A 23,318-nucleotide genomic window follows, 5' to 3' on the forward strand; every position below is an offset into this window, starting at 1 on the left:
GAGGGAGAAACTGAAGCTCTGAAAGCGTGCAAGTCGAGCAGCGCTATCAGTGAGCTGAAGTGGATCCGCATCTTGCCACAGACCGGCTTCCGTGCTCCAGCGCACTTAATTAACGCATCCTCCTAACTCTCACGTTCCCGACGCCAGCTGTAATTTCACTTCGCGGCTCGCGTAAAAGGAATGGGTTCCGCCGTGCCCGTTGCGTCTTGGGAAATGTAGTCCCCAGTGAACACGCCGGTCCAAAAACGGAGGGGCGGGGAGCAAAATCCATCGTAGCCTCGGAACAAAAGAAGAGTCGGTTCTGACCGCCTCGCGACGTTTGTGCGCGACTTCAGCAGCTGGGGTCGGGCCCGTTGCATGCTGGGATCGGCAGTCCGCGAGAGGAACTACGTCGACACAAGATGACGGGGACTCACGTTGTACGTTCAGGTGGGGTCCGCGCCGCGCCGCGCCGCGCCGGAGCCTTCGCGTTCCACGATGACAGGCTCGCCACGCTGCGGGGGTCCGTAGGCATGCGCGTCAGGCTTTCGGGCTAAGAGCACAAGCTGAAGCCTTACGATTTCTGGCGGGTTTGCGCTCTCGCCGCGGCTCGGGCTGCTCACGGACCGGTCTCCTCGTCCCCCTCCTCCCCACCCCGAAAGCTAAGGTAGGCCCTGGGGCGCGGAGGACGTGGGTCCGGGCCGAGACAGCTGAGGCACGCCTGCGCTGTCCCGCCGGCGAGGGAAGGAGGGAAGTTCGCCTTCCGTGCTGCAGCCGCGTAGTCTGGGCGGCTGGTGCCGGTTGGGCTCCAGACCCAAGGTTTGTCTGGAAGGGAACCGCTGTGCGGGGTGGACGGGGGGCGGGGGGCAGTGCAGGGCTTCAGATACCGGCGGAGCCTCCTTGAATGGGGTCTGGTGGTCCCAGTGGGGACATGGGCTTTGAGGTAATGATGTGAGACCGGGAGCGTGGCCAGAGGGCTGTTAATGGGAGAGGGGCGTGGGTCGCATGAAAGTACTGGAGGTCTGATGGGCGTGCTATCGGGAATCGATGGGGGCTGATAGGAGTGTTTTAGTCAACGTGTTCATGGGGGCCAGCGGTGTGTTCATTGATGAATGAAGGGGTGGTAGAGTGGGCAGCTAGAAAGAAGGTAGTGGGAGGCGGATGGGGGCGTGATCCCTGGGGGACTGTTGAGGTATGATATTAAGTTAATGAAGAGCGGTGGGACAATGGTAATCCAAAGAATAATGGTGAAGCTATGGAGGGAATAATTGAAGCCAGTGGGAGTCATGATCAAGGAAAAGTGAATGAGAGGTAGGTGTGTTGTAGTCAAAAGGGTTTTGGGGAGTCATGGCATGATAACTGAGGAATTAATGGGAACAGTGAGCAAAGAGAGGGTAATAGTAAGCTGCTGGGGTGTGATCATCAAGTGATTATTGAGGGGGCAAGGTGGGCGAACTGATGTGTGATCATCAGGGATTAACATGTGTGGTAATGAAGGGGTTACAGGGGGCTAACGGTGAGATCAATGAGGGATCAGTTGGAGGGCTGGGTTAATGGGAGCTGATAAATCATAGTAGTTGAGAGCTTAATGGGGAACTAATAGGCCATGATCCTCTACGCATTAATGGAGGTTGGTAAGGATGTAGTAATAAAGGAGTTAGTGGGGGACTAATCATTTATTAATGGGGAATGGGGTGGGGAGAGATTAAGGGGGTGAGGAGTACCATGAGGTAGTATTAGGATACTGGGGGTGAGAGCAAGGCTGATAGGGGTGTATGAATTTAGGGGCCGTGAAGACAGCTGGGGAGATGGTCAGTGAGATCTTAATGGGGGTGAGGTGGGCGAGTGTCACGGGGCTTGATGTGTGGAGTATGGGTGGGCAGCAGTGGGAGGCCCACAGGGTCGGCAATGGGTCATCTATAAGTGTTGGGTTTGGGGATCTGTGGGGGTGAGTGGGGGAATCTGTGGAGTGAGCAGGGCGGGTTCTGTGGGGTGAGCAATGAAGCCTTAGTGCTCAGTGATGGAGTCCCTCGGCCTTGTGAGGTCAGTGGGGTCAGGGACTGGGCTCCACTTTCCCCATCTGCTGAGTGAGCTGTCCTGGGGGTCCTGGGGCTGTTTGTGTGGTTCTCACTGCCCTGCAGGCATAGATGGTAGCCCACTCCCCCAGTTACTGATACAGGGCAGCATCAGCTTACTGTTGGCAGGTCCCTGGGCAGACAGCGTGTGAGATGGGACGGACATCAAAGGACAAGCGGGATGTCTACTACCGCCTGGCCAAGGAGAATGGCTGGCGTGCCCGCAGTGCCTTCAAGCTGCTACAACTTGACGAGGAATTCCACCTCTTCCAAGGTCCCCACCTGGCGGGCGAGTCACCGGGGGATGGGGTGGGCAAAGGGAATAGACAAGTGGGCCATGTCGGCAGAGCTTCCTGTGGTAGGTGGGCTGACTTGGAGGGTCTGCGGGGCAGGGATGGGGCAGGAAGAGGGGCAGGTGACTTGGAAGGAGTTGGGCACGGAGAGATGTGGGTGCTCCCCCAGGGGAGAGGGGTGACCTTTGCAGGGCTCAGGGTTGGAGAGGTGGGTGCAACTGACCACTGCATGTCCCTGTGTGTGCTCAGGTGTGACACGGGCAGTTGACCTGTGCGCAGCCCCGGGCAGCTGGAGCCAGGTGCTGAGCCAGAAAATTGGGTGAGTGTAGGCTCCCAGATGGGGCAGCTGGGAGGGCAGGCCAGGTCAGGGATGAGTCAGGAGTGACAACTGGGCTGACGTGGGCCATGTTGTCCACAGGGGCCAGGGTTCTGGCCATGTGGTGGCCGTGGACCTTCAGGCTATGGCTCCATTACCAGGTGTGTTACAGATCCAAGGGGACATCACCCAGGTAAGAGCGTGGCTGGGGGTGTTGGGGTGTATCCCGGGTGAGAGCCCCTCCAAACCTGGCAGCTACGGAGAGTGGAAGAGAAAGACAGAGAGTGTCACAGTGGAGAAACAGAACCAGCCGGTCATCATTTCAGCCAGCCAGAAATGATGGGACTGGGTCCCCAGAGATGGAACCCGGTGTTAGACCAGTGAAGCCTGAGGGTTTGGCTGCCCCAGGGTTGCTGGCTAGGGCCCTGGGCAGGCGGGGTTAGAGGGCTGCGGACGGGGGGGCCCGGGACCACTCGTCTTCCCTCTCTTCTGTAGCTGTCCACTGCCAAGGAGATCATCCAGCACTTTGAGGGCCGCCCAGCGGACCTAGTGGTGTGCGACGGGGCTCCTGACGGTAAGCAGCAGGGGTCGGGAGGCCCGGCGGGAGCCCTGTGGGCGTCCTTCTCTGTGGCTCCCACATCTGCTGGCTTCTCTCTTTATTTCCTTTTCTTTTTTTTTAAGAGAGGTGGGGGCAGAGGGAAAGGGAGAATCTTAAGCAGGCTGCACGCCTAGCACGTGGCGCGGGGCTTGATCTCACGACCCTGAAGTCATGACCTGAGCCGAAATCAAGAGTCGGACACTGAACCGACTGAGCCACCCAGGCGCCCCCTGTTGGCTTCTTTCACCACTTCAGCTACTCCCTGCCTCCCCCTGCTCTCAGCTGTCCCTCACCTCTCCCACATCTAGCAGTTTCTCCCTGCCCCTGCTTCCTGATCTCTGCCTCTGTCCCCTCCGTCTCCGTACCCTGCCACTTCGGTCTGGCTGCTATCTACCTTTCCCTTTGCTCACCTCTCATCTGCAACTCTCTCTTTCTGTGGTGCTGCTCATTCCTGTTCTCCAGTCAGCCGTTCACTCGGTGCACATTTATCGAGCACCTGTTGTGTGTCGGGTACTGTTCTACAAGTGGGGAAAACATTTGTGAATAAAATTCTACTAATCTGGGCGCCTGGGTGGCTCAGTTGGTTAAGCGACTGCCTTCGGCTCAGGTCATGATCCTGGAGTCCTGGGATCGAGTCCCGCATCGGGCTCCCTGCTCGGCAGGGAGTCTGCTTCTCCCTCTGACCCTCCCCCCTCTCATGTGCTTTCTCTCTCTCATTCTCTCTCTCTCAAATAAATGAGTAGAATCTTTAAAAAAAAAAAAAATTCTACCAATCTGACCTCACAGACCTGACGTTCTAGTGGGAGCAGAGGGAAAAGAAACAAATGATGGAGTCACATAGCATGCGAAGAGATGATAGGTACCATGAGGAAAATCAGTGGAAAGGAGAAGGAGACAGGGAGTACCTGTTGGCATTTTAAGTAAAGTGGATGGGAAGGCCCCCATGACCTTAGCACAAAGACTTAAAAGAGGTGAGGGAGTAGGCCAGGGGCATATCTGGAGAACGAACCGTGCAGGCAAAGGGACCAGCCAGTGCAAAGGCCCTGAGGTGGGAGGGTGTTTGGCATGTGTGAGGAACCGCGAGGATATCAGTGTGGTTGGATCAGAGTGAGCGAGGGGGGAGTGGTAGGACGGGAGGACAGAGAGGTGGCGGGATGCGGGGGGCAGATTCTTGTGTGGGTCCTTGTGGGGGCCACAGTGAGCACTGTGGCTTTTTCCCTGAGATGAGAGCTCAGAGAAAACCATGAGAGGGTTGTGAGCAGAGGAGGGCCATGCTGACTCCACTTGTGACCGGACCCCTCTGGCTGCTGTGAGCTGTGTGAGGGGCGAGGGCGGGAGGAGGAGGCCACAGCGTAGCCCAGGTGAGCGATGACCGGGGTGGCGGTGGCAGAGATGAGGCGAGAGGATTGATCCAGGAGCTCTTGTGCAAGTACAGCCGACAGGACTTGCTAATGCTTGAACGTGGTTGTGAGAAGAGAATGGAGGGTGTCAACGGTACAAAGGTTTCTGGCTGGAACAACTGGAAGGATCAGATGGCATGGGGAAGATGGCGTAAGGAGAGGAAGGTCAGGAGTCTGGTCTTGGACGTGTCAGAGTCTGATCTGTGAGTCAGGTGCTCAAAGGAGCAGTTTGGGTTGGAGGTAAGAAATGATAACAATGATACCTGTGTATAAGGTTGTTTTGAAAATTAAAATGAGTGCCTGAGGGCTAGGAGCCCAGAACATGCATCCAGTTGGCAGATAGTAATTTGCACGCAGAACCTTAGTAGTAAGAGAGCCTGGAAAATGTTTGTAGCATCCCGACCTGTCTGGGACAAGGAGCTAGCCAGAACCGGATGGCCCCCCCTAATGCTGTTCCTCTTGCCGCAGTAACTGGCCTCCATGATGTTGATGAGTATATGCAGGCCCAGCTCCTCCTAGCCGTGAGTAACCTTGGCTGCCCCTGCCTCAGTTTGGACCCCTCGTGCCTGTCTCCACCTCCGCCTTAGCCATTTGTCCTGCCCACAGGCTCTCAACATTGCTACACACGTGTTGAAGCCAGGAGGCTGCTTTGTAGCCAAGGTAAGCCTTGGAGAACCTGGCGAGGGCTAAAGCGGGGTCCTCCAGGGCCACCCTCGTGCCTTCATCTCTGTTCCCTTACCCTGCAGATCTTCCGAGGCCGGGATGTGACCCTGATCTATAGCCAGCTGCGCGTCTTCTTCTCCAGCGTGCTGTGTGCCAAGCCCAGAAGCAGCCGGAACTCCAGCATAGGTCAGGGGGCTGGAGGGCCAGGCAGGCGGGTGCCGGTCTCAGGCGTGCGTTCGCTGCAGGGTGCGGCTAGCGGTTGCCCCTCACTCCACCTTCCACCCACAGAGGCCTTCGCTGTCTGTCAGGGTTATGACCCCCCTGAAGGCTTCCTTCCGGACCTGACCAAACCCCTGCTGGACCACTCTTACGGTGAGAGCCAGAGCCCTGGGCCCCTCCTGGGGCGGGGGGTGGGGGAGGACTCTGCCCCCTTCTGGAATTTATGTCTCGGGAGGGCCCTCGGCCCCACCCCTTGGTGGAAACTTACCCTTTATGGAACTTCTGTCCCAAGATGATCCTTAGCCCCACCCTCGGGTGGGAATTCCACCCCTGTATGGATGTTTTGTCCCAGGAGGATCTTCATCCCAGTCCTCTAATGGTTACTCTCGGATCCCGAGTCCTGCCCCAGGGGAGATTCCACCCACCTAAGATTCTAGCCTAGGAAGACTTGGTCACGCCCTCAGGTGGATACTCCACCCCGGTGGGGGAGTTTTGCCCCGAGAGTCTTTAGCCTGGTCCCTAGCGGGAAAAGGCACAGAGTCTGCTCTTAAGGTGAGCACACTTGAGTGAGACAGGGTTCAGGCAGCATATGGTAGAATCGCAAGTGAACATAAGGTGCCATGTGAGAAAAGCAGGGGAGGGGGATGTTCTAGAACAGGTGATCATGGAGGCCCTCCCTGAGGAGGTGATCTGAACCAAATGAAGGATTTCCGGTGGAGGAGCTGGTAGGTACATGGAGAGGACTCCATACCCTTGCTGTAGAAGGAGTCCCAACTGGTCCCAGGCACCCCAGCCCTGTCCTGTCTTATTTCTCCCTGCTTGTCAGATCCAGATTTCAACCAATTGGATGGTCCCACTCGCATCATTGTGCCATTTGTGACCTGTGGGGACCTAAGCTCCTATGATTCGGACCGCAGTTACCCACTGGACGTGAGTGTCCAACCAACAGTGGGCAGATGGGGGGGCACCGTCCTAGGTTCCCAGGTCCTCACTGTCCCCCCCCACCATGTGTCCCTGCAGCTAGAGGACGGCTCAGAGTACAAGTATACTCCACCCACGCAGCCCCCCATCTCGCCACCGTACCAGGAGGCCTGCACGTTGAAGAAGAAAGGGCGGCTGGCCAAGGAGATCCGTCCCCAGGACTGCCCCATCAGCACAGCGGACACGTTGTCGCAGCCCCTGGCTGCTTCCCAGCGCCACACCCTGCTGGCCTCTGAGGTCTGGAAACGTGTGGCCCAGGGCCCTCAGTGCCCTTTCTCGGAGCCCACATGACCCCCTCTCAGTGTACCCCTTTCTGCCCCCAAATCACAAGGTCTCTGGGGCCAAAACACTCCTCTCTGCCTCCCAGTAGCTGTAAGAATCAATGGGTAAGACCAAGTGTAATGAATGGAAAACCTTAAGCAAGTATCTGAGTCATTTTTCTTTTTCTTGGGTAGGTGGAAGACAATGAAATGAACTGTTCACCTTAATACATTCAGGTAAATTTGCCTTTTTATCTAACAGTTTGAGTAAAGGGCACCTTTAAGAAAAAGAAAAATTTCACCTTTGAAATTTTTTTTTTTATTATTAAAATGTTTTATTTATTTATTCATGAGAGTCAGAGAGAGAGAGAGAGAGAGAGACAGAGGCAGAGAGAGAAGCAGGCTCCCCGCCTAGCAGGGAGCCCGATGCGGGACCTGATCCCAGGACCCCAGGATCATGACCTGAGCCGAAGGCAGACGCTCAACCATCTGAGCCACCCAGGCGCCCTCACCTTTGAAATTTTTACATTAACTGAGAAGACTTCAGTCAGCCAGCCATTACTAAGTACGTGATGTCGTGTGTCAGGGCCTGCTTTAAGCGTTGTGCGCATTGAGGCGCTCAGTAAACGTTTATTAAGCATGTGCTGTGGGCTGGGCATTGTTCTGGGTCGGGAAAGAGAGCAAACAAAACAGGCAAATATCCTGGCCCTTTCTAGATTGAGAAAGAGGTAATAAACAAACAGCTTATGAATGCAGGAGTTCCTACACACAGCATACCCACAGATACACTACGTATACATAGACGTATACATAGACATTGATAGCTTGCATTTCACTATAGATAGCTTGAATCAACATATTGTATATACATATACAGGTGTGTGTGTGTGTGTATGTAAAGGTAATAAGGGATATGAACATTTTTTTTTTTTAAATAAAGTAGGGTAAAGAGAATCAGGAATTCCAGGAGTGGCAGTTTGCAGTTTTTAAAAAGGTTGTCAATGAAGGGCTCACTGAGGTAATGTTTGAGCAGAGACCTGAAGGAGACAAGGGAGAGCATGTGTGTGTTCATCTAGGGGAAGAGCATTCCACGGAGATGGAGGGAATAGCAAATACACAGGCCCTGAGGCAGAACCATGCGTGGTGTGTGAGGGAGCTGTGAGGGGCCAGTTTGCCTGCAGCAGAGTGAGCCAAACCTCTCTGTGCTGGAGGACTTTTCATCCTCAGGAAGTCACGTCAGAGAAAGTCCCTTTCTGACAGTGGCTTAGCAGGGTTTTTAGACCAAGTCTTCCATTAAAAAAAGAAGTAAAGGGGCGCCTGGGTGACTCAGTTGGTTAAGCGACTGCCTTCGGCTCAGGTCATGATCCTGGAGTCCCGGGATCAAGTCCCGAATCGGGCTCCCTGCTCGGCGGGGAGCCTGCTTCTCCCTCTGACCCTCCCCCCTCTCATGTGCTCTCTCTCTCAGTCTCTCTCTCTCAAATAAATAAATAAAATCTTTAAAAAAAAAAAAAAAAAAGAAGTAAAAAAAGGTACCTTTTAAAAAATGAAATGGCAAATCACGGTGGGCAAAGATTATTTACAGACCCTAGATATAGTATCCTTGATATTGAAAAGCTCCTATAAATCAGTAGGGAAAAGAAAATAGGAGATTGGCTAACAAGCACATGAAAATCTGCTTCTCAGGGAAATGCAAGCTAACACTAAGATGACTGGCACTACCAAGTGTCCAGAAGGGTGTGCAACGGTAGGAACCCCCTCTACACTGATGGCCACTGTGGGAAATGGGTAGGCGTTGTATAGGGCTGCAGGCAAGCCAGTGCTGCTCCGAAGAAATAAGTACTAGAATTCCTCGCCGGCACTGTTGGTACCCCCAGGCTAGACGGAGCCCAAACATCCATAACTGCAGAATGGATCGTTAAATCCTGGCATACTCTCAGTGGAGAGTTACACAGCAATGAGAATGAACATCCTACAGTTATTAAAAAATAACACCTTCTTGTCACTCCTTAAACTGAACATCTATAAAACATACATAGATGTTGTGTATTTTTCTGTATGTTATGGTTCACAATAGAAGTAGGGGGAAAAAGTCACAAAAATGTTACTACCAGGGCGCCTGGGTGGCTCAGTTGGTGAAGCGTCTGCCTTCGGCTCAGGTCAGAATCCCAGGGTCCTGGGATCGAGCCCCATATCGGGCTCCCTGCTTGGCGGGAAGCCTGCTTCTCCCTCTAGGGGCGCCTGGGTGGCTCAGTCATTAAGCTTCTGCCTTCGGCTCAGGTCAGGATCCCAGGGTCCTGGGATCGAACCCCACATCGGGCTCCCTGCTCGGCGGGGAGTCTGCTTCTCCCTCAGCCTGCCGCTCCCCCTGCGTGTGCTCTCTCAGTCTCTCTGTGAAATAAATAAAAAAAAAAATGTCAGTACCTGAGTGAACAATGATTACAGTAGAAGGAAGTGGGGAAATGTATTTTTTTTTAAAAGATTTTATTTATTTATTTTTTATTTATTCATGAGAGACAGAGAGAGAGACAGGGGCAGAGGGAGAAGCAGGCTCCCCGCAGAGCAGGGAGCCCGACGCGGGACTCGATCCCAGGACCCTGGGATCATGACCTGAGCCGAAGGCAGACGCTTAACCGACTGAGCCACCCAGGCGTCCCGGGAAATGTATTTTTAAAACTTTCTTTGTCCTTGACTTTAGGTAGCTGGCAGTCTGATACATCTCGGAAGCTGTTTGCTGTCGGGAAAACGAGAACCTGCGTTGAGAAACTGGTTTTCAAATATCTCATCAGCGGGTCCTGAATATCCACGCCCCAAGTGGGAACCTGCAACGACCACCAGGAACACAGCAAGGAAAGCAACATCCCACAATGCCTGTCTACACCGCAGAGGAGATTCTTGAGCGAGGTCTTGCCTCCTCTCTCAAGCTTTCCAAAGGTGTCCTGATTATGTCTGGAGTTTACCCCAAAAACAGGGGATCTTAACCTGGATAGAAATCAGGGGTATCTGTGAACCTGATGGAGGAAAATATTACATCTTTATTTTCACTAATAGAACTGAAATTTCACTCATAGGACCGAAATTGAGCTTTACCCCCCAATACGAATGCTGGCAACAAATCATGATAGGAAAAGCAGTAGCTGTTAGCCAAATCTGTTATTTTGTATGTTCCAGTATGGGTTCCAGGCATCTTGAAATGCTGTTCGCATTTGTCACTACTTTGAATTATGGAAGATCTTATGATTTGATGTACTAATAAAAAAGTCCATATATTACTGTATCCCAGTGTTTCATTTTAGTATATATAGTAATATTTCTTCTCATTAACATAAGATATACCACTTCATATAAATTTTAAAGTATACAACCTAATTCGATATTTAGCTATTGCAGAATGATTACAATAAGTTCAGTTAACATGCATCAGCTCAGTTACAAAGTTTTTCTTGTGATAGGACCTTTTAAGATCTACTTTATTTTTTTTTTAAGATTTTATCCATTTGAGAGAGAGCAAGAGTGTGGAGGTGGGGAGGGGCAGAGGGAGAGGCAGACTCCCCGCTGAGCAGGGAGCCTGATGTGGGGCTCGATCCCAGGACCCTGGGACCATGACCTGAGCCGAAGGCAGATGTTTAACCAACTGAGCCACCCAGGTGCCCCAAGATTTACTCTCCTAAAACCTTTCAAATATACAATATTGATAGTCATAGTCACTATGCAGTACATTACAGCCCCAAACTTATTTATAACTTGAAGTTTGTACCTTTTTTTAAATTAAATACTTATTCACCTAGAGAGAGAGAGAGCGAGAGCACGAGCAGGGGGAGTGGCAGAGGGAGAAGCAGGCTCCCCGCTGAGCAGGGAGCCCGATGCGGGGCTCGATCCCAGGACCCTGGGATCCTGACCTGAGCCGAAGGCAGAAGCTTAACCGACTGAGCCACCCAGACGCCCCTCCTGTGTATCTTTAGAAACACATTCTTCGTCTACACCTCAGTTCAGTGATCTCAGGACCACCCACATTCCAGTTGGTGACCCTAGAGGTTTCTGTACCTGACCGTGTGAACCTAGAAGTGTCCATATTGAGTCTATAATGCCTGATGTTGGCAGCGGGGCACACTATGGAATGTTAAACCAGGAGTCTTCTCGCCCAAGCAGTGCAACTCCAGAAACGCATGACAGAAGTATCTGCACAAAAGCCTAGTGACCGCGGGGGTGGCCACACCCATTACCATGCAAATTCAACATGCCCACACTAGAGTCGGAGGCCCCAGGAATATCCACCTAAATCTCCAGGAGTGTAAACCCACCAGCCTTTGGGACCCAGCGCGTATTCGCATCTCAGGCTCCATGTCCCTAATCGTGGCCACCCCCATCTGTGTGACATCCGACATACACACACGCATGTCCCTCTGATGGGGGCAGGTGGCCAATCCCCAAACCGTGCGACCCAGCGGTGTCCACACCCCTGCATGTGTGGCCCAGGAAGGACCAGCCTAACCCAGGCTCGGGCTCCGACTTCGGGAGCACCCTGTCCGGCCCCGAGTGTCGCTACCCTAGCCTTGCAACTCCTGGAGCGTCCATACGCCTCTAGGTGACTCCACACCAAAGTCACTGTGTCCACAGAGGCGTGTGTACCCCATACCATGTGTCCCCAGTCGAGCATTGACCTTAGTCTGAGTACTTCCACCCCAGTGTGTGATGACAGTTTATTTTCCAGGCTGTGACCCTAGGCTTTCCATTACCCAGTCCGTGTTGCCCCAAAAATGTACACACCCCAGTCAGTTTGAGCACGAGTTTGTCAGTTCTTTAGACGGCGCAACAACAATGGGTGTCCCTTCCCCAGTCTGGGTGACCTCAGGGGTTACCACACCTCGGTCATGGTCACCCCAGGGGCGTCTACAACACAGTTCATGTCACCACAGGAGTGTCCCCCCCGCTCTGTGTGACCCCGGGAATCTCCAGACCCCCATGGGTGTCCTCGGGAGCGCACCCCTCATCTGTGTTACTGCAGAATCGTTCACACTCCAGTCTGTCACCATGGGCTTTCCACGTCCCCCAGTCAGTGTCCCCTAGGTGCGGTCATTCCTCAGACCTTGAAATGCCGCAAGTGTCCACACCCCAGTCTGTGTAACCCCAGGAGGGCCCACAGCCAGCCCGTTTCTCCAGAAGTCTCCACACGATGGCCTGTCTGTGTAACCCCAGGATGACCAACTTTCAGTGTGACCACAAGAGAAGCCACCACCCAGTCTTCGTGTCCCCAGGGTGGCATGCCCTTAGCTGTGTGATTCCCGGAGTTTTTACACCCTCGGCTGTATGATCAAAGAAGTCTCGGGCGCCTGGGTGGCTCAGTTGGTTAAGCGACTGCCTTGGGCTCAGGTCATGATCCTGGAGTCCCGGGATCGAGTCCCGCATCGGGCTCCCTGCTCGGCAGGGAGCCCGCTTCTCCTCTGACCCTCCCCCCTCTCATGTGCTCTCTCTCTCTCTCAGTCTCTCTGTCTCAAATAAATAAATAAAATCTTTAAAAAATAAATAAATAAAATAAAATAAAATAAAAATAAAAATAAAAAAAAGAAGTCTCCACACACCCCAAGCTCTGACCACTGGGGAGTCCCTCCCTGGTCTGCAACTTTCAGGGAGTTTCCACACCTCAGTCTCTGTGGCCTCAGGTTCATTCGCTCCATTGCCTGCATGGCCACGGGAGGGTCCAGTTCCCAGTCTGTGTGACCCTAGGAGCAGCCAAACTCCGGTCTGTCGGATTCCAGGAGTGTCTACAGCCCAGACAATGTGAGCCAGGGAGTGTCTACACTCCAGTACAAACGTGTTCTCTTCCTTGTCTCTATGACCGCAGATGAGTCCCGGCTGCGTCCACAACCCAGTGTCTCTGACTACAAGAAACCTCCACGGCCCAGCCCATGGGACCCCAGGAGCGCTTACCCCACAGTCGGAGTGAGTCCGGAAGTAGCAACAGCTCAGTCTGTGTGACCACAGAAGTCTCCACACCCCAGTATCTGCGACCACAGGGGAAGACAATGGCCCATTCAGTGTGACCAGAGGAGTGTGACCACGGGGGCACCCCCCCCATCTCTGCGTCTCGAGAGGCATCTCTGCTCTGGTTGGTGCGCCCTCAGCAGAGTCCACACCACAAGCCGTTCGACCACACGGGTGTCCATGGCTGAGCCCATGCTAATCCAGGAGTACCCGTGATCCAAGAGGTGTCCAAACTCCAGTCGGTGTGACCCCAGTGTTGTTGTCCACACACCAGCCTGTGTGACACCAAAAGTGTCCACATACCATCCATAGGACCCTAAGAAAACACATCTCAGTCTGTGATACTTCGTAGTGGCCACGCCTCTTTCTGTGTGACCTCAACCATGTCCACATCCCAGTCTGCGTGAGCCCTAAAGCCTCCACATCCTACTGTGTGACCCCAGAAGTGTCCAAAACTCATCTCTGTGATCCTGGGAGGCCCACCCCCAATTAGTACATCCCCAGGATTCCTTATACCCAAATCTAGTGACTTCATGAGTGTTTACACCCCCATCTGTTTGATCCCAGGAGGGTCCACACCCCAGACTGTGTGACCCTGGGAGGATCCATACACAAACCAGTGTGACCCCAGAAGGAGTTATGGCTGGAGGAAGAGTGATCCAGACAAAGGGGAAAGCCAGTGCAAAGGCCCTGAGGTGGAACTGTGAGACCAGTGCGGTGGGAGCAGAATGAGCAAGAGGGCCAGTGGCAGGAGGTGAAGTCAGAGAGGTGACAAGGGCCTGGTCCTGTAGGGCCTTGCCAGCCACAAAAGGGACTTTGGCTTTTTCTCTGACAGATGGAACCACAGCAGAGACCAGAGCAGAGGAGGGCTGAGGGCTGGCTTGGGTTGTAACGGAACTCTCTGGCGGCTGCTGTGAGGACAGAATGAAGCCCCTGAATCAGATCAGAGATGAGGCTGATCTGTGGGGGTGCAATAGCCCCAGGGGCCAGCACCATAACCACTTCCCAAGGAGGCTGTGCTTTCTCTCTGGGGTACACGGTAAGGTTCCAGCCCTCCTCCTGTCCTCCAGAAAGGCAGCACATACTAGGAGGAAGGCATGAGGATTGAGTGAAGATGGCCTCAGTGTGGGACCTTAGGCCAGCCCTGCCTTTCCCTAGGTGCCGGGTTTCCCCCTTTGGCCAATGAGTGAGCTAACCCCTGCCCTACCACTCTCTTCAGCGTCTCTACTCGCCAACTGTCTCCAGCCACACCAGCCCCCTTGATGTTCCTCAAATACACCGAGCATTATTCCACCTCAGGGCCTTTGCATCTGTTGTTGCCACCTCTGCTTGGGCACTCTTCCCAAGATAAGTACGTTGTTCATGGTTACATGGCTGCCCTCTTCGCTTTCTTCTTCTCTCCGCTCAAATGTCATCTCAGGCAGCCTTCCCTGACTATCCAAATACAGCACCCCCTCCCTCTCTACCCCCGCATCCTGCCTTGTTTTCTCCATAGCATTTCGCACTTCCTAATAATACATATTTACTTGTTGAGTCAGCCAGGGGCCCTGAGCGGGGCCACCGGGGAGGCGGGGTACACAAGGCACACGCAGGTGGAATTTTGAAGAGCCCTAAATGAAGGGACCATTTACAGAGACACAGGAGGGCTCGGCAAACCAGTAACGCTGCTGGGCTCCCCTAGAACTAGCACCGGGGGAGGGGGGTGCTGTCACCATTCCTAGGCTGGAAAGGGTGGGAAAGGAACCAGTGTTCCTGAAACCCAGGGGAAGCTGGAGCCCAGCCCCGGCCAGTGAACACCTGGCTTTCTCTGTCCTCCCACTGCCCAGGTGCCTCGCAGGGCTTCTCATGGGCCCGGCTCGGCCAGAAGCCAGATGCGGTAGAGCCCAGTTGATGAAGTTCACGCAGCCAACGTCCTGGGACACAGAGCGGGTCAGGGAAGGAGGGCGAATGGACTGGAGGACACATAGAATATCCAGCAGGTTAATTTAGTGTTGTCCACTGTCTATCCAACAATACCGAGTATGGGAAGTCCCTGAAGGCAGGCGTCCGTGGCTGTTGTGTTCCCTCCTGTGTTTTTAGTGCCCAGAGTGGTACCTGGCACATAGGAGGGTCTTAGTAAATAGTTATTGAAAGAATAAATGACATAAAATAATAGATATAAAAGTATAATGCAAAAGTGAAAGGATAGGGGCGCCTGGGTGGCTCAGTCAGTTAAGCGTCTCTTTTTCTTTTAAGCTTTTATTTATCTATTTGACACAGAGAAAGCACAAGCAGGGGGAGCGGCAGGCAGAGGGAGAAGCAGGTTTCCCGCTGAGCAAGGAGCCCGATGTGGGGCTCTGTCCCAGGACCCTGAGATCATGACCCGAGCCAAAGGCTGACTGAACCACCCAGGCACCTCATGTCTGACTCTTGATTTCAGCTCAGGTCATGATCTCAGGGTTGTGAGATGGAGCCCTGCATTGGGTTCCACGCTCAGCGGGGAGTCTTCTCTCCCTCTCCCTCTGCCTCTCCCCTGGCTCGTTCTCTCTCCCTCATATAAATAAATAAATAAATCTTTTAAAAAAAAAAGTGCAAGGATAAACCACAGACGGGGAGAAAATATTTTCAAAATGCATTATTTGACTAAGGATCAGTATCCAGAATATATAAAGAATTCCCACAATATTGTAAATCAGTGCAGCCACTGTGGAAAAGAGTATGGAGTTTCCTCAAAAAAATTAAAAACAGAAATACCATACACTCTAGTGATTCCACTACTGGCTATTTCCCCACAGAAAACGAAAACCCAAATTCGAAAAGATATATGCACCCCTATGTTTACCGCAGCATTATTTACAATAGCCAAGACAGGGAAGCAACCCAAGTGTCCACCCACAGATGAATGGATAAAGAAGATGTGGTACATATACACAATGGACTATTACGCAGCCATAGAAAAGAATGAGATCTTGCTATTTGTGACAACATGGATGGACCTAGAGGGTGTTATGCTAAGTGAAATAAGTCAGACAGAGAAAGACAAATACCACATGATTTCACTTATATGTGGAATCTTAAAACAAAACAAATGAACAAACAAGCGAAAAGCAGAAGCAGAGAACAAACTGGTTGGTTGCCCCAGCGGTAGGGGTGGGAGGATGGGCAAAATGGGTGAAGGGGAATAGGAGGTATAGGCTTCCAGTTATAGAATGAGTAAGTTATGGGGACGAGAGGCACAGTGTAGGGAATACATCCAGGGGTATTATAATGCGTTGAATGCTCACAGATGGGAGCTACACTGGTGGTGAGCACAGCATAATGTATGGAGGAGTTGAATCACTATGTTGTACACCTGAAATTAGTGTCTCATTGTGTGTCAACTCTACTTCCATTTCAAAAATAAATAATAAAAAAGGAATTCCCACAATTCAATAAGAAAACCAACAACCCAATTTTTAAATGTCCAAAGATTTGACCAGACCCTGAACCAGAGAGGAAATACAGACAGCATTAACATGTGAAAAGATGCCCTGCATCATTAGCCATTAGGGAAATGCAAAATAAAACCACAATGAGGGGCACCTGGGCTTCTCAGTTGGTTGAGTGCCTTCGGCTCAAGTCATGGTACCAGAGTCCTAGGATCGAGCCCTGCATCGGGCTCCCTGCTCAGCGGGAAGCTTGCTTCTCCCTCTCCCTCCGCCGTTCCCCCTGCTTGTGCTCTCTCTTCTCTCTCTCTTTCTCTCTCTCTCAAATAAATAAAATCTTTAAAAAAAATAAGTTAAAAAATAGGGGCGCCTGGGTGGCTCAGTCGTTAAGCGTCTGCCTTTGGCTCAGGTCATGATCTCAGGGTCCTGGGATCAAGCTGTGCATCGGGCTCCCTGCTCGGCAGGTAGCCTGCTTCTCCCTCTCCCACTCCCCCTGCTTGTATTCCCTCTCTCGCTGTCTCTCTCTCTCTGTCAAATAAATAAATAAAATCTTTTTAAAAAAAGTTAAAAAATAAAACCACAATGAAATACCATCGTACACTTACTAGAATGACTAAACTGAAAAAGATCAACCATACTAAGTGTTGGGGAAGGACAAAACCCTCCTACAATGTTGGTGTGAATGTTAAATGGTAGAGTCACTTTGCAAAACAGCTTGGCAGTTTCTCAGAAAGAGAAACATACATTTGCCACATGATCCAGCAATCCCAATCCTAGATGTCATTTATCCAAGAGAAATAAAGACTTATGTCCACACAAAAAAACGTACACCAATATTTATAGCAGCTTTATCTGTAATCACTCCAAACTGAAAACAACACAACCCAAGTATCTTCCTTTCTTTAAAAAAAAAAAAAAAAAAATTTTACTTGGGTGCCTGGGTGGCTCAGTCGTTAAGCATCTGCCTTCGGCTCAGGTCATGATCCCAGGGTCCTGGAATCGAGCCCCGCATCAGGCTCCCTGCTCAGCGGGGAACCTGCTTCTCCCTCCCCCTCTGCTGCTCCCCCTGTTTGTGCTCTCCAGCTCTCTCTCTCACATAAATAAGTAAAAATCTTTTTTTTTAAGATTTTATTTATTTATGTGAGAGAGAGAGAGACACAGCGAGAGAGGAAACACAAGCAGGGGGAGTGGGAGAGGGAGAAGCAGGCTTCCCGCCAAGCAGGGAGCCCGATGCCCGGTTTGATCCCAGGACCCTGGGACCATGACCTGAGCCCAAGGCAGACGCTTAACGACTGAGCCACCCAGGCGCCCCTAAATAAGTAAAAAATCTTTAAAAAAATAAAAAATAAAAGATTTATTAATTTATTTGAGAGAGAGAGAGCATGCCAGCAGGGGGAGGAGCAGAGGGAGAAGGACAAGCAGACTGCACTGAGTGCAGAGCCCCACTCGGGGCTTGATCCCACGCCCCCGAGATCATGACCTGAGCCAAAATCAAGAGTCGGGCACTTAACTGGCTGAGCCCCCCAGGAGCTCCCCAAATATCTTTCAACTGGCAAAGAAACTAGTTTCTCACTTAGTACTCAGCCATGAAAGACAAGCTCCTGATGCATACAACATAGAGGAATCTCAGATGCACTCTGCTAAGTGAGAGAAACCTGAATACTAAGGTTACATACTATATGATTCCGCTTACGTGGCATGCTGGCAAAGGCAGGACTATGGGGATAGCAAACGGATCAGGGGGTGCCAGGGGTTCAGGGTGGGGGGAGGGGCTGACTTCAAAGTGGTCCCGCAAGGAACTATCCTGAAGTGAGAGAATTGCTCTGTGTCCTACCTGTGGTGCCAGTCAGCTGACGATTTCTGTTTGTTGAGCCTCAGAGAACTGTAGGCTACAGAGGGGAGATTTTAATGTATGGAAAATATATCTCAATAAACGTAACTTCTTACCTGCAATATTTTGCAAACAATAAAGAATTCTTTTTTAAGAGAGAGCACAAGCAGGGGGAGCGGCATGCAGAGGGAGAAGCAGGCTCCCCACTGTGCCAGGAGCCGGACGCGGGGCTCGATCCCAGGACCCCGGGATCATGGCCTGAGCCGAAGGCAGCCGCTTAACCGACTGAGCCACCCAGGCACCTGCAATACAGAATTCTATGTCTATAAAAAGGGCACTTGTTGGGATGAGTACCGGCTGTTGTACGGAAGTGCGGAATCCGTATATTCTACCCCTGAAACTGATATAACACTGTATGTTAACTGACCGGAATCCAAACAAATACTTTTTCGGGGCGCCTGGGTGGCTCAGTCAGTTAAGCGTCTGACTCTCGATTTCGACTCGGGTCATGATCTCAGGGTCCTGGGATCGAGCCCCGTGCCAGGCTCCCCACTCATTGGGGAGTCTGCTTGTCTCCATCTCCCTCTGTTCACTCTCCCTGTCTCTCTCTCTCTCAAATAAGTAAATAAATCTTTAAAAAATAATAAAATGAAAACTTTTTCAAAAAAGGGCAGGGGGCAGCTGTGATCGTTCCTCTTGTTATGCCTCCTCTCCATGTGGTTTCTGCACAGACCTGTCTCAGGAATGCACCCGAGGAAAAGGAGGAGCTGTGGTCAGACTAGGTAGTGCTTTGTTGACTATTAGGATCTGAATTGTGTCCCCGCTACCAAAAAAAAAAAAAAAAAAAAAATTCACATGTTGTGCCCTAATAAAGGAGATAAGGCCTTTAAAGAGGTAATAAAGATTAAATGAGGTCATAAGGGTAGGCCCTCATCTTAGGGGACCGGTGGCCTTATGAAGGAAGTGGGAGAGATACCAGCGCACTCTTCCTGCACACGCGTGCACAGAGGAAAGGCCAAGTGCACCCACAGCGAGAAGGTGGCCCTCTGCGAGCCAGGAAGAGAAGCTTCACCAGACACCAACCCCTATGGCACCTTGATCTTGGACTTCCAGCCTCCAGACTGTGAGGTTATAAATGACTGTTGTTGAGGGGCGCCTGGGTGGCTCAGTCGTTAAGCGTCTGCCTTCGGCTCAGGTCATGATCCCGGGGTCCTGGGATCGAGCCCCGCATCGGGCTCCCCGCTCTGCGGGAAGCCTGCTTTTCCCCCTCCCACTCCCCCTGCTTGTGTTCCCTCTCTCGCTGTCTCTCTCTCTGTCAAATAAATAAATAAAATCTTTAAAAAAAAAAAAAGACTGTTGTTGAAACCCCCAGTATGGAGGCATTTTGTGATGGCAGCCCAAGCAAACCAACGCACTGCTTCTCAGTTTCAGATCTGACTTCAGGAGACTCATCTTGGCCGCAGCTGAGGGCAGCGGGGTTCCAGGGGGAAAAAGAATTTGGCGCATCCTCCTAATCCAGGTGAGGGGGGTGCTCAGAGAAGGACCACGCAACCCAGGGGAACCCCGCGGGATGCAATCCGCCGCACTCCCGACGGTCAGCTTCCGGGAGCTGTGTCCACACTGCAGTATGAGTAAGAATTGTGTGGGAGATTTCAGAACTGCCCCAAGTGTCCCTCGAAAGCCCCACCCAAGCCTGGTTCATGCCAGACTGTTCCCCCACGGAACACGTATGCAGTTTTCGAGCTGTCAATGCCTTGCTTCAGGAGACAATCTGTAATGGTGTAATCTCAGGCCCAGAGGCAGCCCCGGGGAAGGGACAAATGTCGGCATCTCTCTGGATGACAGGGGCTGGGGCAAGCTGGAGTGAATCATGGGTCACAGCCCACATCCCGTATGAAACTTCTGCCAGATGCAGGATCTGGGAGCAATTACCAGCCAGGCAGGGGTGGTGCATGAGAGACTCCAAGGGTAACTGGGTGTGTGCGTGCCTGCATGGCCGTGTTGTGCACGCATGTGCATCTCAGCATGTGTAAAGTTACGTGCACCTGTGCGTGCTGTGCTTCTGCCTGTGTGTGCGTATTTACGGTGCATTCTTACATGCGTGCATAGGGGGTTCGTGGGTGCGCTCAGGCTTTGCTAGGTTGGACGCAGGTTGGACGTGCGTACGTGTGCTACGCAAGGGCAAGTGTGCATTCCCCTGGAGATGCTCGGGCGCAGAGGAGCCCAGCAGGTGCAAAGGGGCCTGTATGCTGGCAAAGGTGTTTTTTGAAAAGTAATCGTGCGGATGCATGAGGGTGTGCTCGCGCACGAGACTGCGGCTCAAACTGCAAGCTGTCTGGGGGTGTACGTGTGTACCCCAGGGTGCACGTGCGTGGCTGGGTACGAGCGCACAATGTATATACCCTGGGTGCCCGAGTGTGTGCAAGCGTGAGGGAGCCCGTGCACACATGGGGATGGGAGCGGATGGCGACACACATGTACCCCCGGGAGCCTGTAATCAGTGCGGCTGTGTGCATTTTTGTCGGCTCTGGTCTGGGTGTCTGCGCTCATGTATCTTTTGGTGGCCATCAGTGCATACCTGTGTGCAAAGATGCCACAAATGTCTAGGAGCCTGGACCGTGATGTCTGCGCAGGTGTACCTCTGGGCACCGTGAACAGGTGCATGCACGAGTGCAGGTGGGTCCATGGGCTCAGGCCCGGGCGTCTATGAACGTGTAGCCCTGGGTGCCCATAAACACGCGTGTGCACAGGTGCATATTTGCCCCTGGGCCTGGGCCTGGGCCTTTGTGCACATGGACCCTGTATAAGTGTGCCTGTGTGTGTGTGCATGGTTTCGGGTGCAGCCATAGGCTTGGCTCGGGGCATGTGCGTGTGTGGATCCCCAGGGGCCCGTGTATGGGCGCGCTCACAAGTTCAGATGTGCCTATGGCTTGGAGCGTGCTGTGTGCGTTTCTCCTTGGGGGCCCATGTGCACCGGCTGTGCGTGCCTATGTGGCCGTGTGGGGAGGATGGGTCTGCAGCTTCACTTCCACCTACACCTGGTGGGGGCTTGTAAGGGAAACCAAGGAATGCGCTTTCTAGAGGAATCCAGGTTTTGGCAGAGCCAGGGGAGTGAAATTCAGGACCATTTTGCTTTTCTTAAACCTGGTCACTTGGGGGCGCCTGGGTGGCTCAGTCGGTTAAGCATCTGCCTTCCGCTCAGGTCAGGATCCCCAGGACTTGGGATCGAGCCCCGCGTCGGGCTCCCTGCTCTGCGGGGGAGTCTGCTTCTCCCTCTCCCACTCCCCCTGCATGTGTTCCCTCTTTCGCTGTCTCTCTCTCTGTCAAATAAATAAGTAAAATCTTTAAAAAACAAAACCTTGTCACTTGGGACTCAGCTAGAGCTTGGAAAACGCCCCTTCCTTCATTCAGCCCTATGCTCCCAAGTTGAGAGCTATGCTGGGCTCTGTGGCAACCCAGAGACTGACTCCGGCCAGACTCCAGACTCCGGGAAAGATGAGCAATGCTTCTAAGCCACCATGTATGAAGCAGAAGCACCAGAAGCCACTCAGGGCAGGGAGAAGAGACTCAGGTAAGGCTTCCCAGAAGGTGGGGTAGGAAGGCGCAGGAAAAGAGGGGCCCATGGCAATGGGGAGGACGTGGACACGCAGGGATGGGAGTAGGGAGAGAGAAGCCAAGGTAAGGGAAACTCAGAAGGCAAAGGCCTGGCAGTGAAATGGTAGTATTCGTTTGGTCAGGAAGATGCTCCTGGCTCTCTGGTCACTTGGAAACCAAGTGCCCAGGCCTAGGAGGGGTCCAGGGGTGATGGAGGATTGGGGGGGGAGCCGTCTATCTGTCCCCGGAACAAGCAGCTTACACTTAGGAAGCAGGTTAGGGTTCCATGGGCCCCTGGAACCTAGGGTAAACCACCTGCCCTTTCTGAGCCTCAGTATTCTTCACGGTCAAATAGCTTGCCTGTCTGCAGCCCAGGCCCAGGGAAGAATTTCGCCTGAAAGAGTAGCCCAGGGGCGGTGAGCAGGCAGGTGCTCCCCAGGATTGGGCCACCCTCCTGCCCCTCTGCCATCTCTGCGTCCTTCCACTCTGCCCCCAGGGTCAAGGCTCGGAAATGGGCCGGGGAAGGAGCAGGGAGGCCGGGCCGGGTTGGTGCCGAACCCCTGGGCTAGGAAGGCGTGCGTGCCCTATACCAACAGTCCTGGTTCCCCCCGACCCGACCCGAATATATCAGGGGAGGCATACGGACCCCGATACTCCTGGCTCCAGTTGGACGAGGAGTGACTGCTGCTCCTGAATTCCACGTGTGGCCCAGATGGAGAGCAGGGTCTCCGTTTGCGCCTTTCCAGTCTCAGCCCCCCCAGCCCCGCTAGCTTCCCCTGCAGAAAAGCCCCTCAGGCACGGCGGCCGGACCTTCCTGTGCTCCCACGTCAACCCCAAGCCGATGGCTTTCATCTAGACCCTCCAGGGGGTCACCTCCACTGACTGGGGAATGTCAGGCAGTGGCAGGCCATGGAGGGAAGCGGGGACAGAAATGCAGCCTGGGCTTCTCTTGCATCCCCGGGTCCTGGGCTTGGGGCTGAGCGTCCTTGTCTGAGGTTCACAGAGGCACTAGGCGAGCTAGTGGTGCCCCTCAGTGTCTGGGGCTTTAAAGGCAAAGTTGGGAGCGCCTGGGTGGCTCAGTCGGTTAAGCCACTGCCTTCGGCTCAGGTCTGATCCCGGGGTCCTGGGATAGAGCCCCGCATCGGGCTCCCCCTGCGCTACGGGGAGCATGCTTCTCCCTCTCCCTCTCCCTGCCGCTCCCCCTGCTTGTGCTCTCCCTCTTTCTGTTAAATAGATAAATAAAATATTTTTTAAAAAATAAATAAAGGCAAAGTCGGGAGACGAGTCCCAAATGCGGACGCCGCTCCCCGGGCTGCAAACGCCTTAGCCCGGGGATGCCTCTGAGCTGGAAAGCGTCTCAGTCGTTGTCTGGTCCAGCCCCTTACATTGTCAGAAAAACCTCGAAAGACTCTTCAATGGACACAACTATTCCCAGGTGTCCTTTCCAGGGACGCTGGTGTCATGGAGCAGACCTTTATGGCTTATCTGATCTACAGGGGGCAGCAACCTCGTCTGGGACTGGGCCATTTCGAAACTCTATAAAGACAGGAGTTAACATGTGCGGGGCCGATATCTGCTCATAAACATGCAAATGGGTTTTGTCCTGTTGAATTACCACTGACGGCTGCCCTGAAGAAAAGATGAGTCCAAATATAATTATAGATTCCAGCGCATCTCTTGGCAACTTCTACCCACACCACTAGCCCTGGTCCCCACCCCCACCCCG

The 23,318-nt window shown here is 52.8% G+C and overlaps 1 protein-coding gene across 8 annotated transcripts; it reads left to right on the forward strand.

Moving 5' to 3' along the window:
* The first annotated feature begins 376 nt into the window (after positions 1-376).
* Positions 377-10,058, forward strand: FTSJ1 (FtsJ RNA 2'-O-methyltransferase 1). Of its 8 annotated transcripts, none has more exons than XM_035004049.1 (13): positions 377-646; positions 2,170-2,343; positions 2,597-2,666; positions 2,766-2,856; positions 3,159-3,237; positions 5,130-5,182; positions 5,268-5,321; positions 5,408-5,510; positions 5,613-5,696; positions 6,376-6,473; positions 6,564-6,761; positions 6,980-7,021; positions 9,480-10,058. In XM_035004049.1, the coding sequence occupies exons 2-12, from the start codon at positions 2,208-2,210 to the stop codon at positions 7,010-7,012; spliced, it is 999 nt and encodes a 332-aa protein (XP_034859940.1). In that variant the 5' UTR covers positions 377-646; positions 2,170-2,207; the 3' UTR covers positions 7,013-7,021; positions 9,480-10,058. The 8 variants fall into 8 exon arrangements, with proteins under 8 accessions (XP_034859940.1, XP_034859931.1, XP_034859923.1 ...); XM_035004040.1 differs by having other exon boundaries at positions 2,184-2,343; positions 6,370-6,473; XM_035004032.1 differs by having other exon boundaries at positions 378-646; positions 6,370-6,473.
* The last annotated feature ends 13,260 nt before the right edge of the window (positions 10,059-23,318 follow it).

Source organism: Mirounga leonina, unplaced genomic scaffold, assembly GCF_011800145.1.
Source record: "Mirounga leonina isolate KUSES-001 unplaced genomic scaffold, KU_Mleo_1.0 Mir_101609, whole genome shotgun sequence".
NCBI lineage: Eukaryota > Metazoa > Chordata > Mammalia > Carnivora > Phocidae > Mirounga > Mirounga leonina.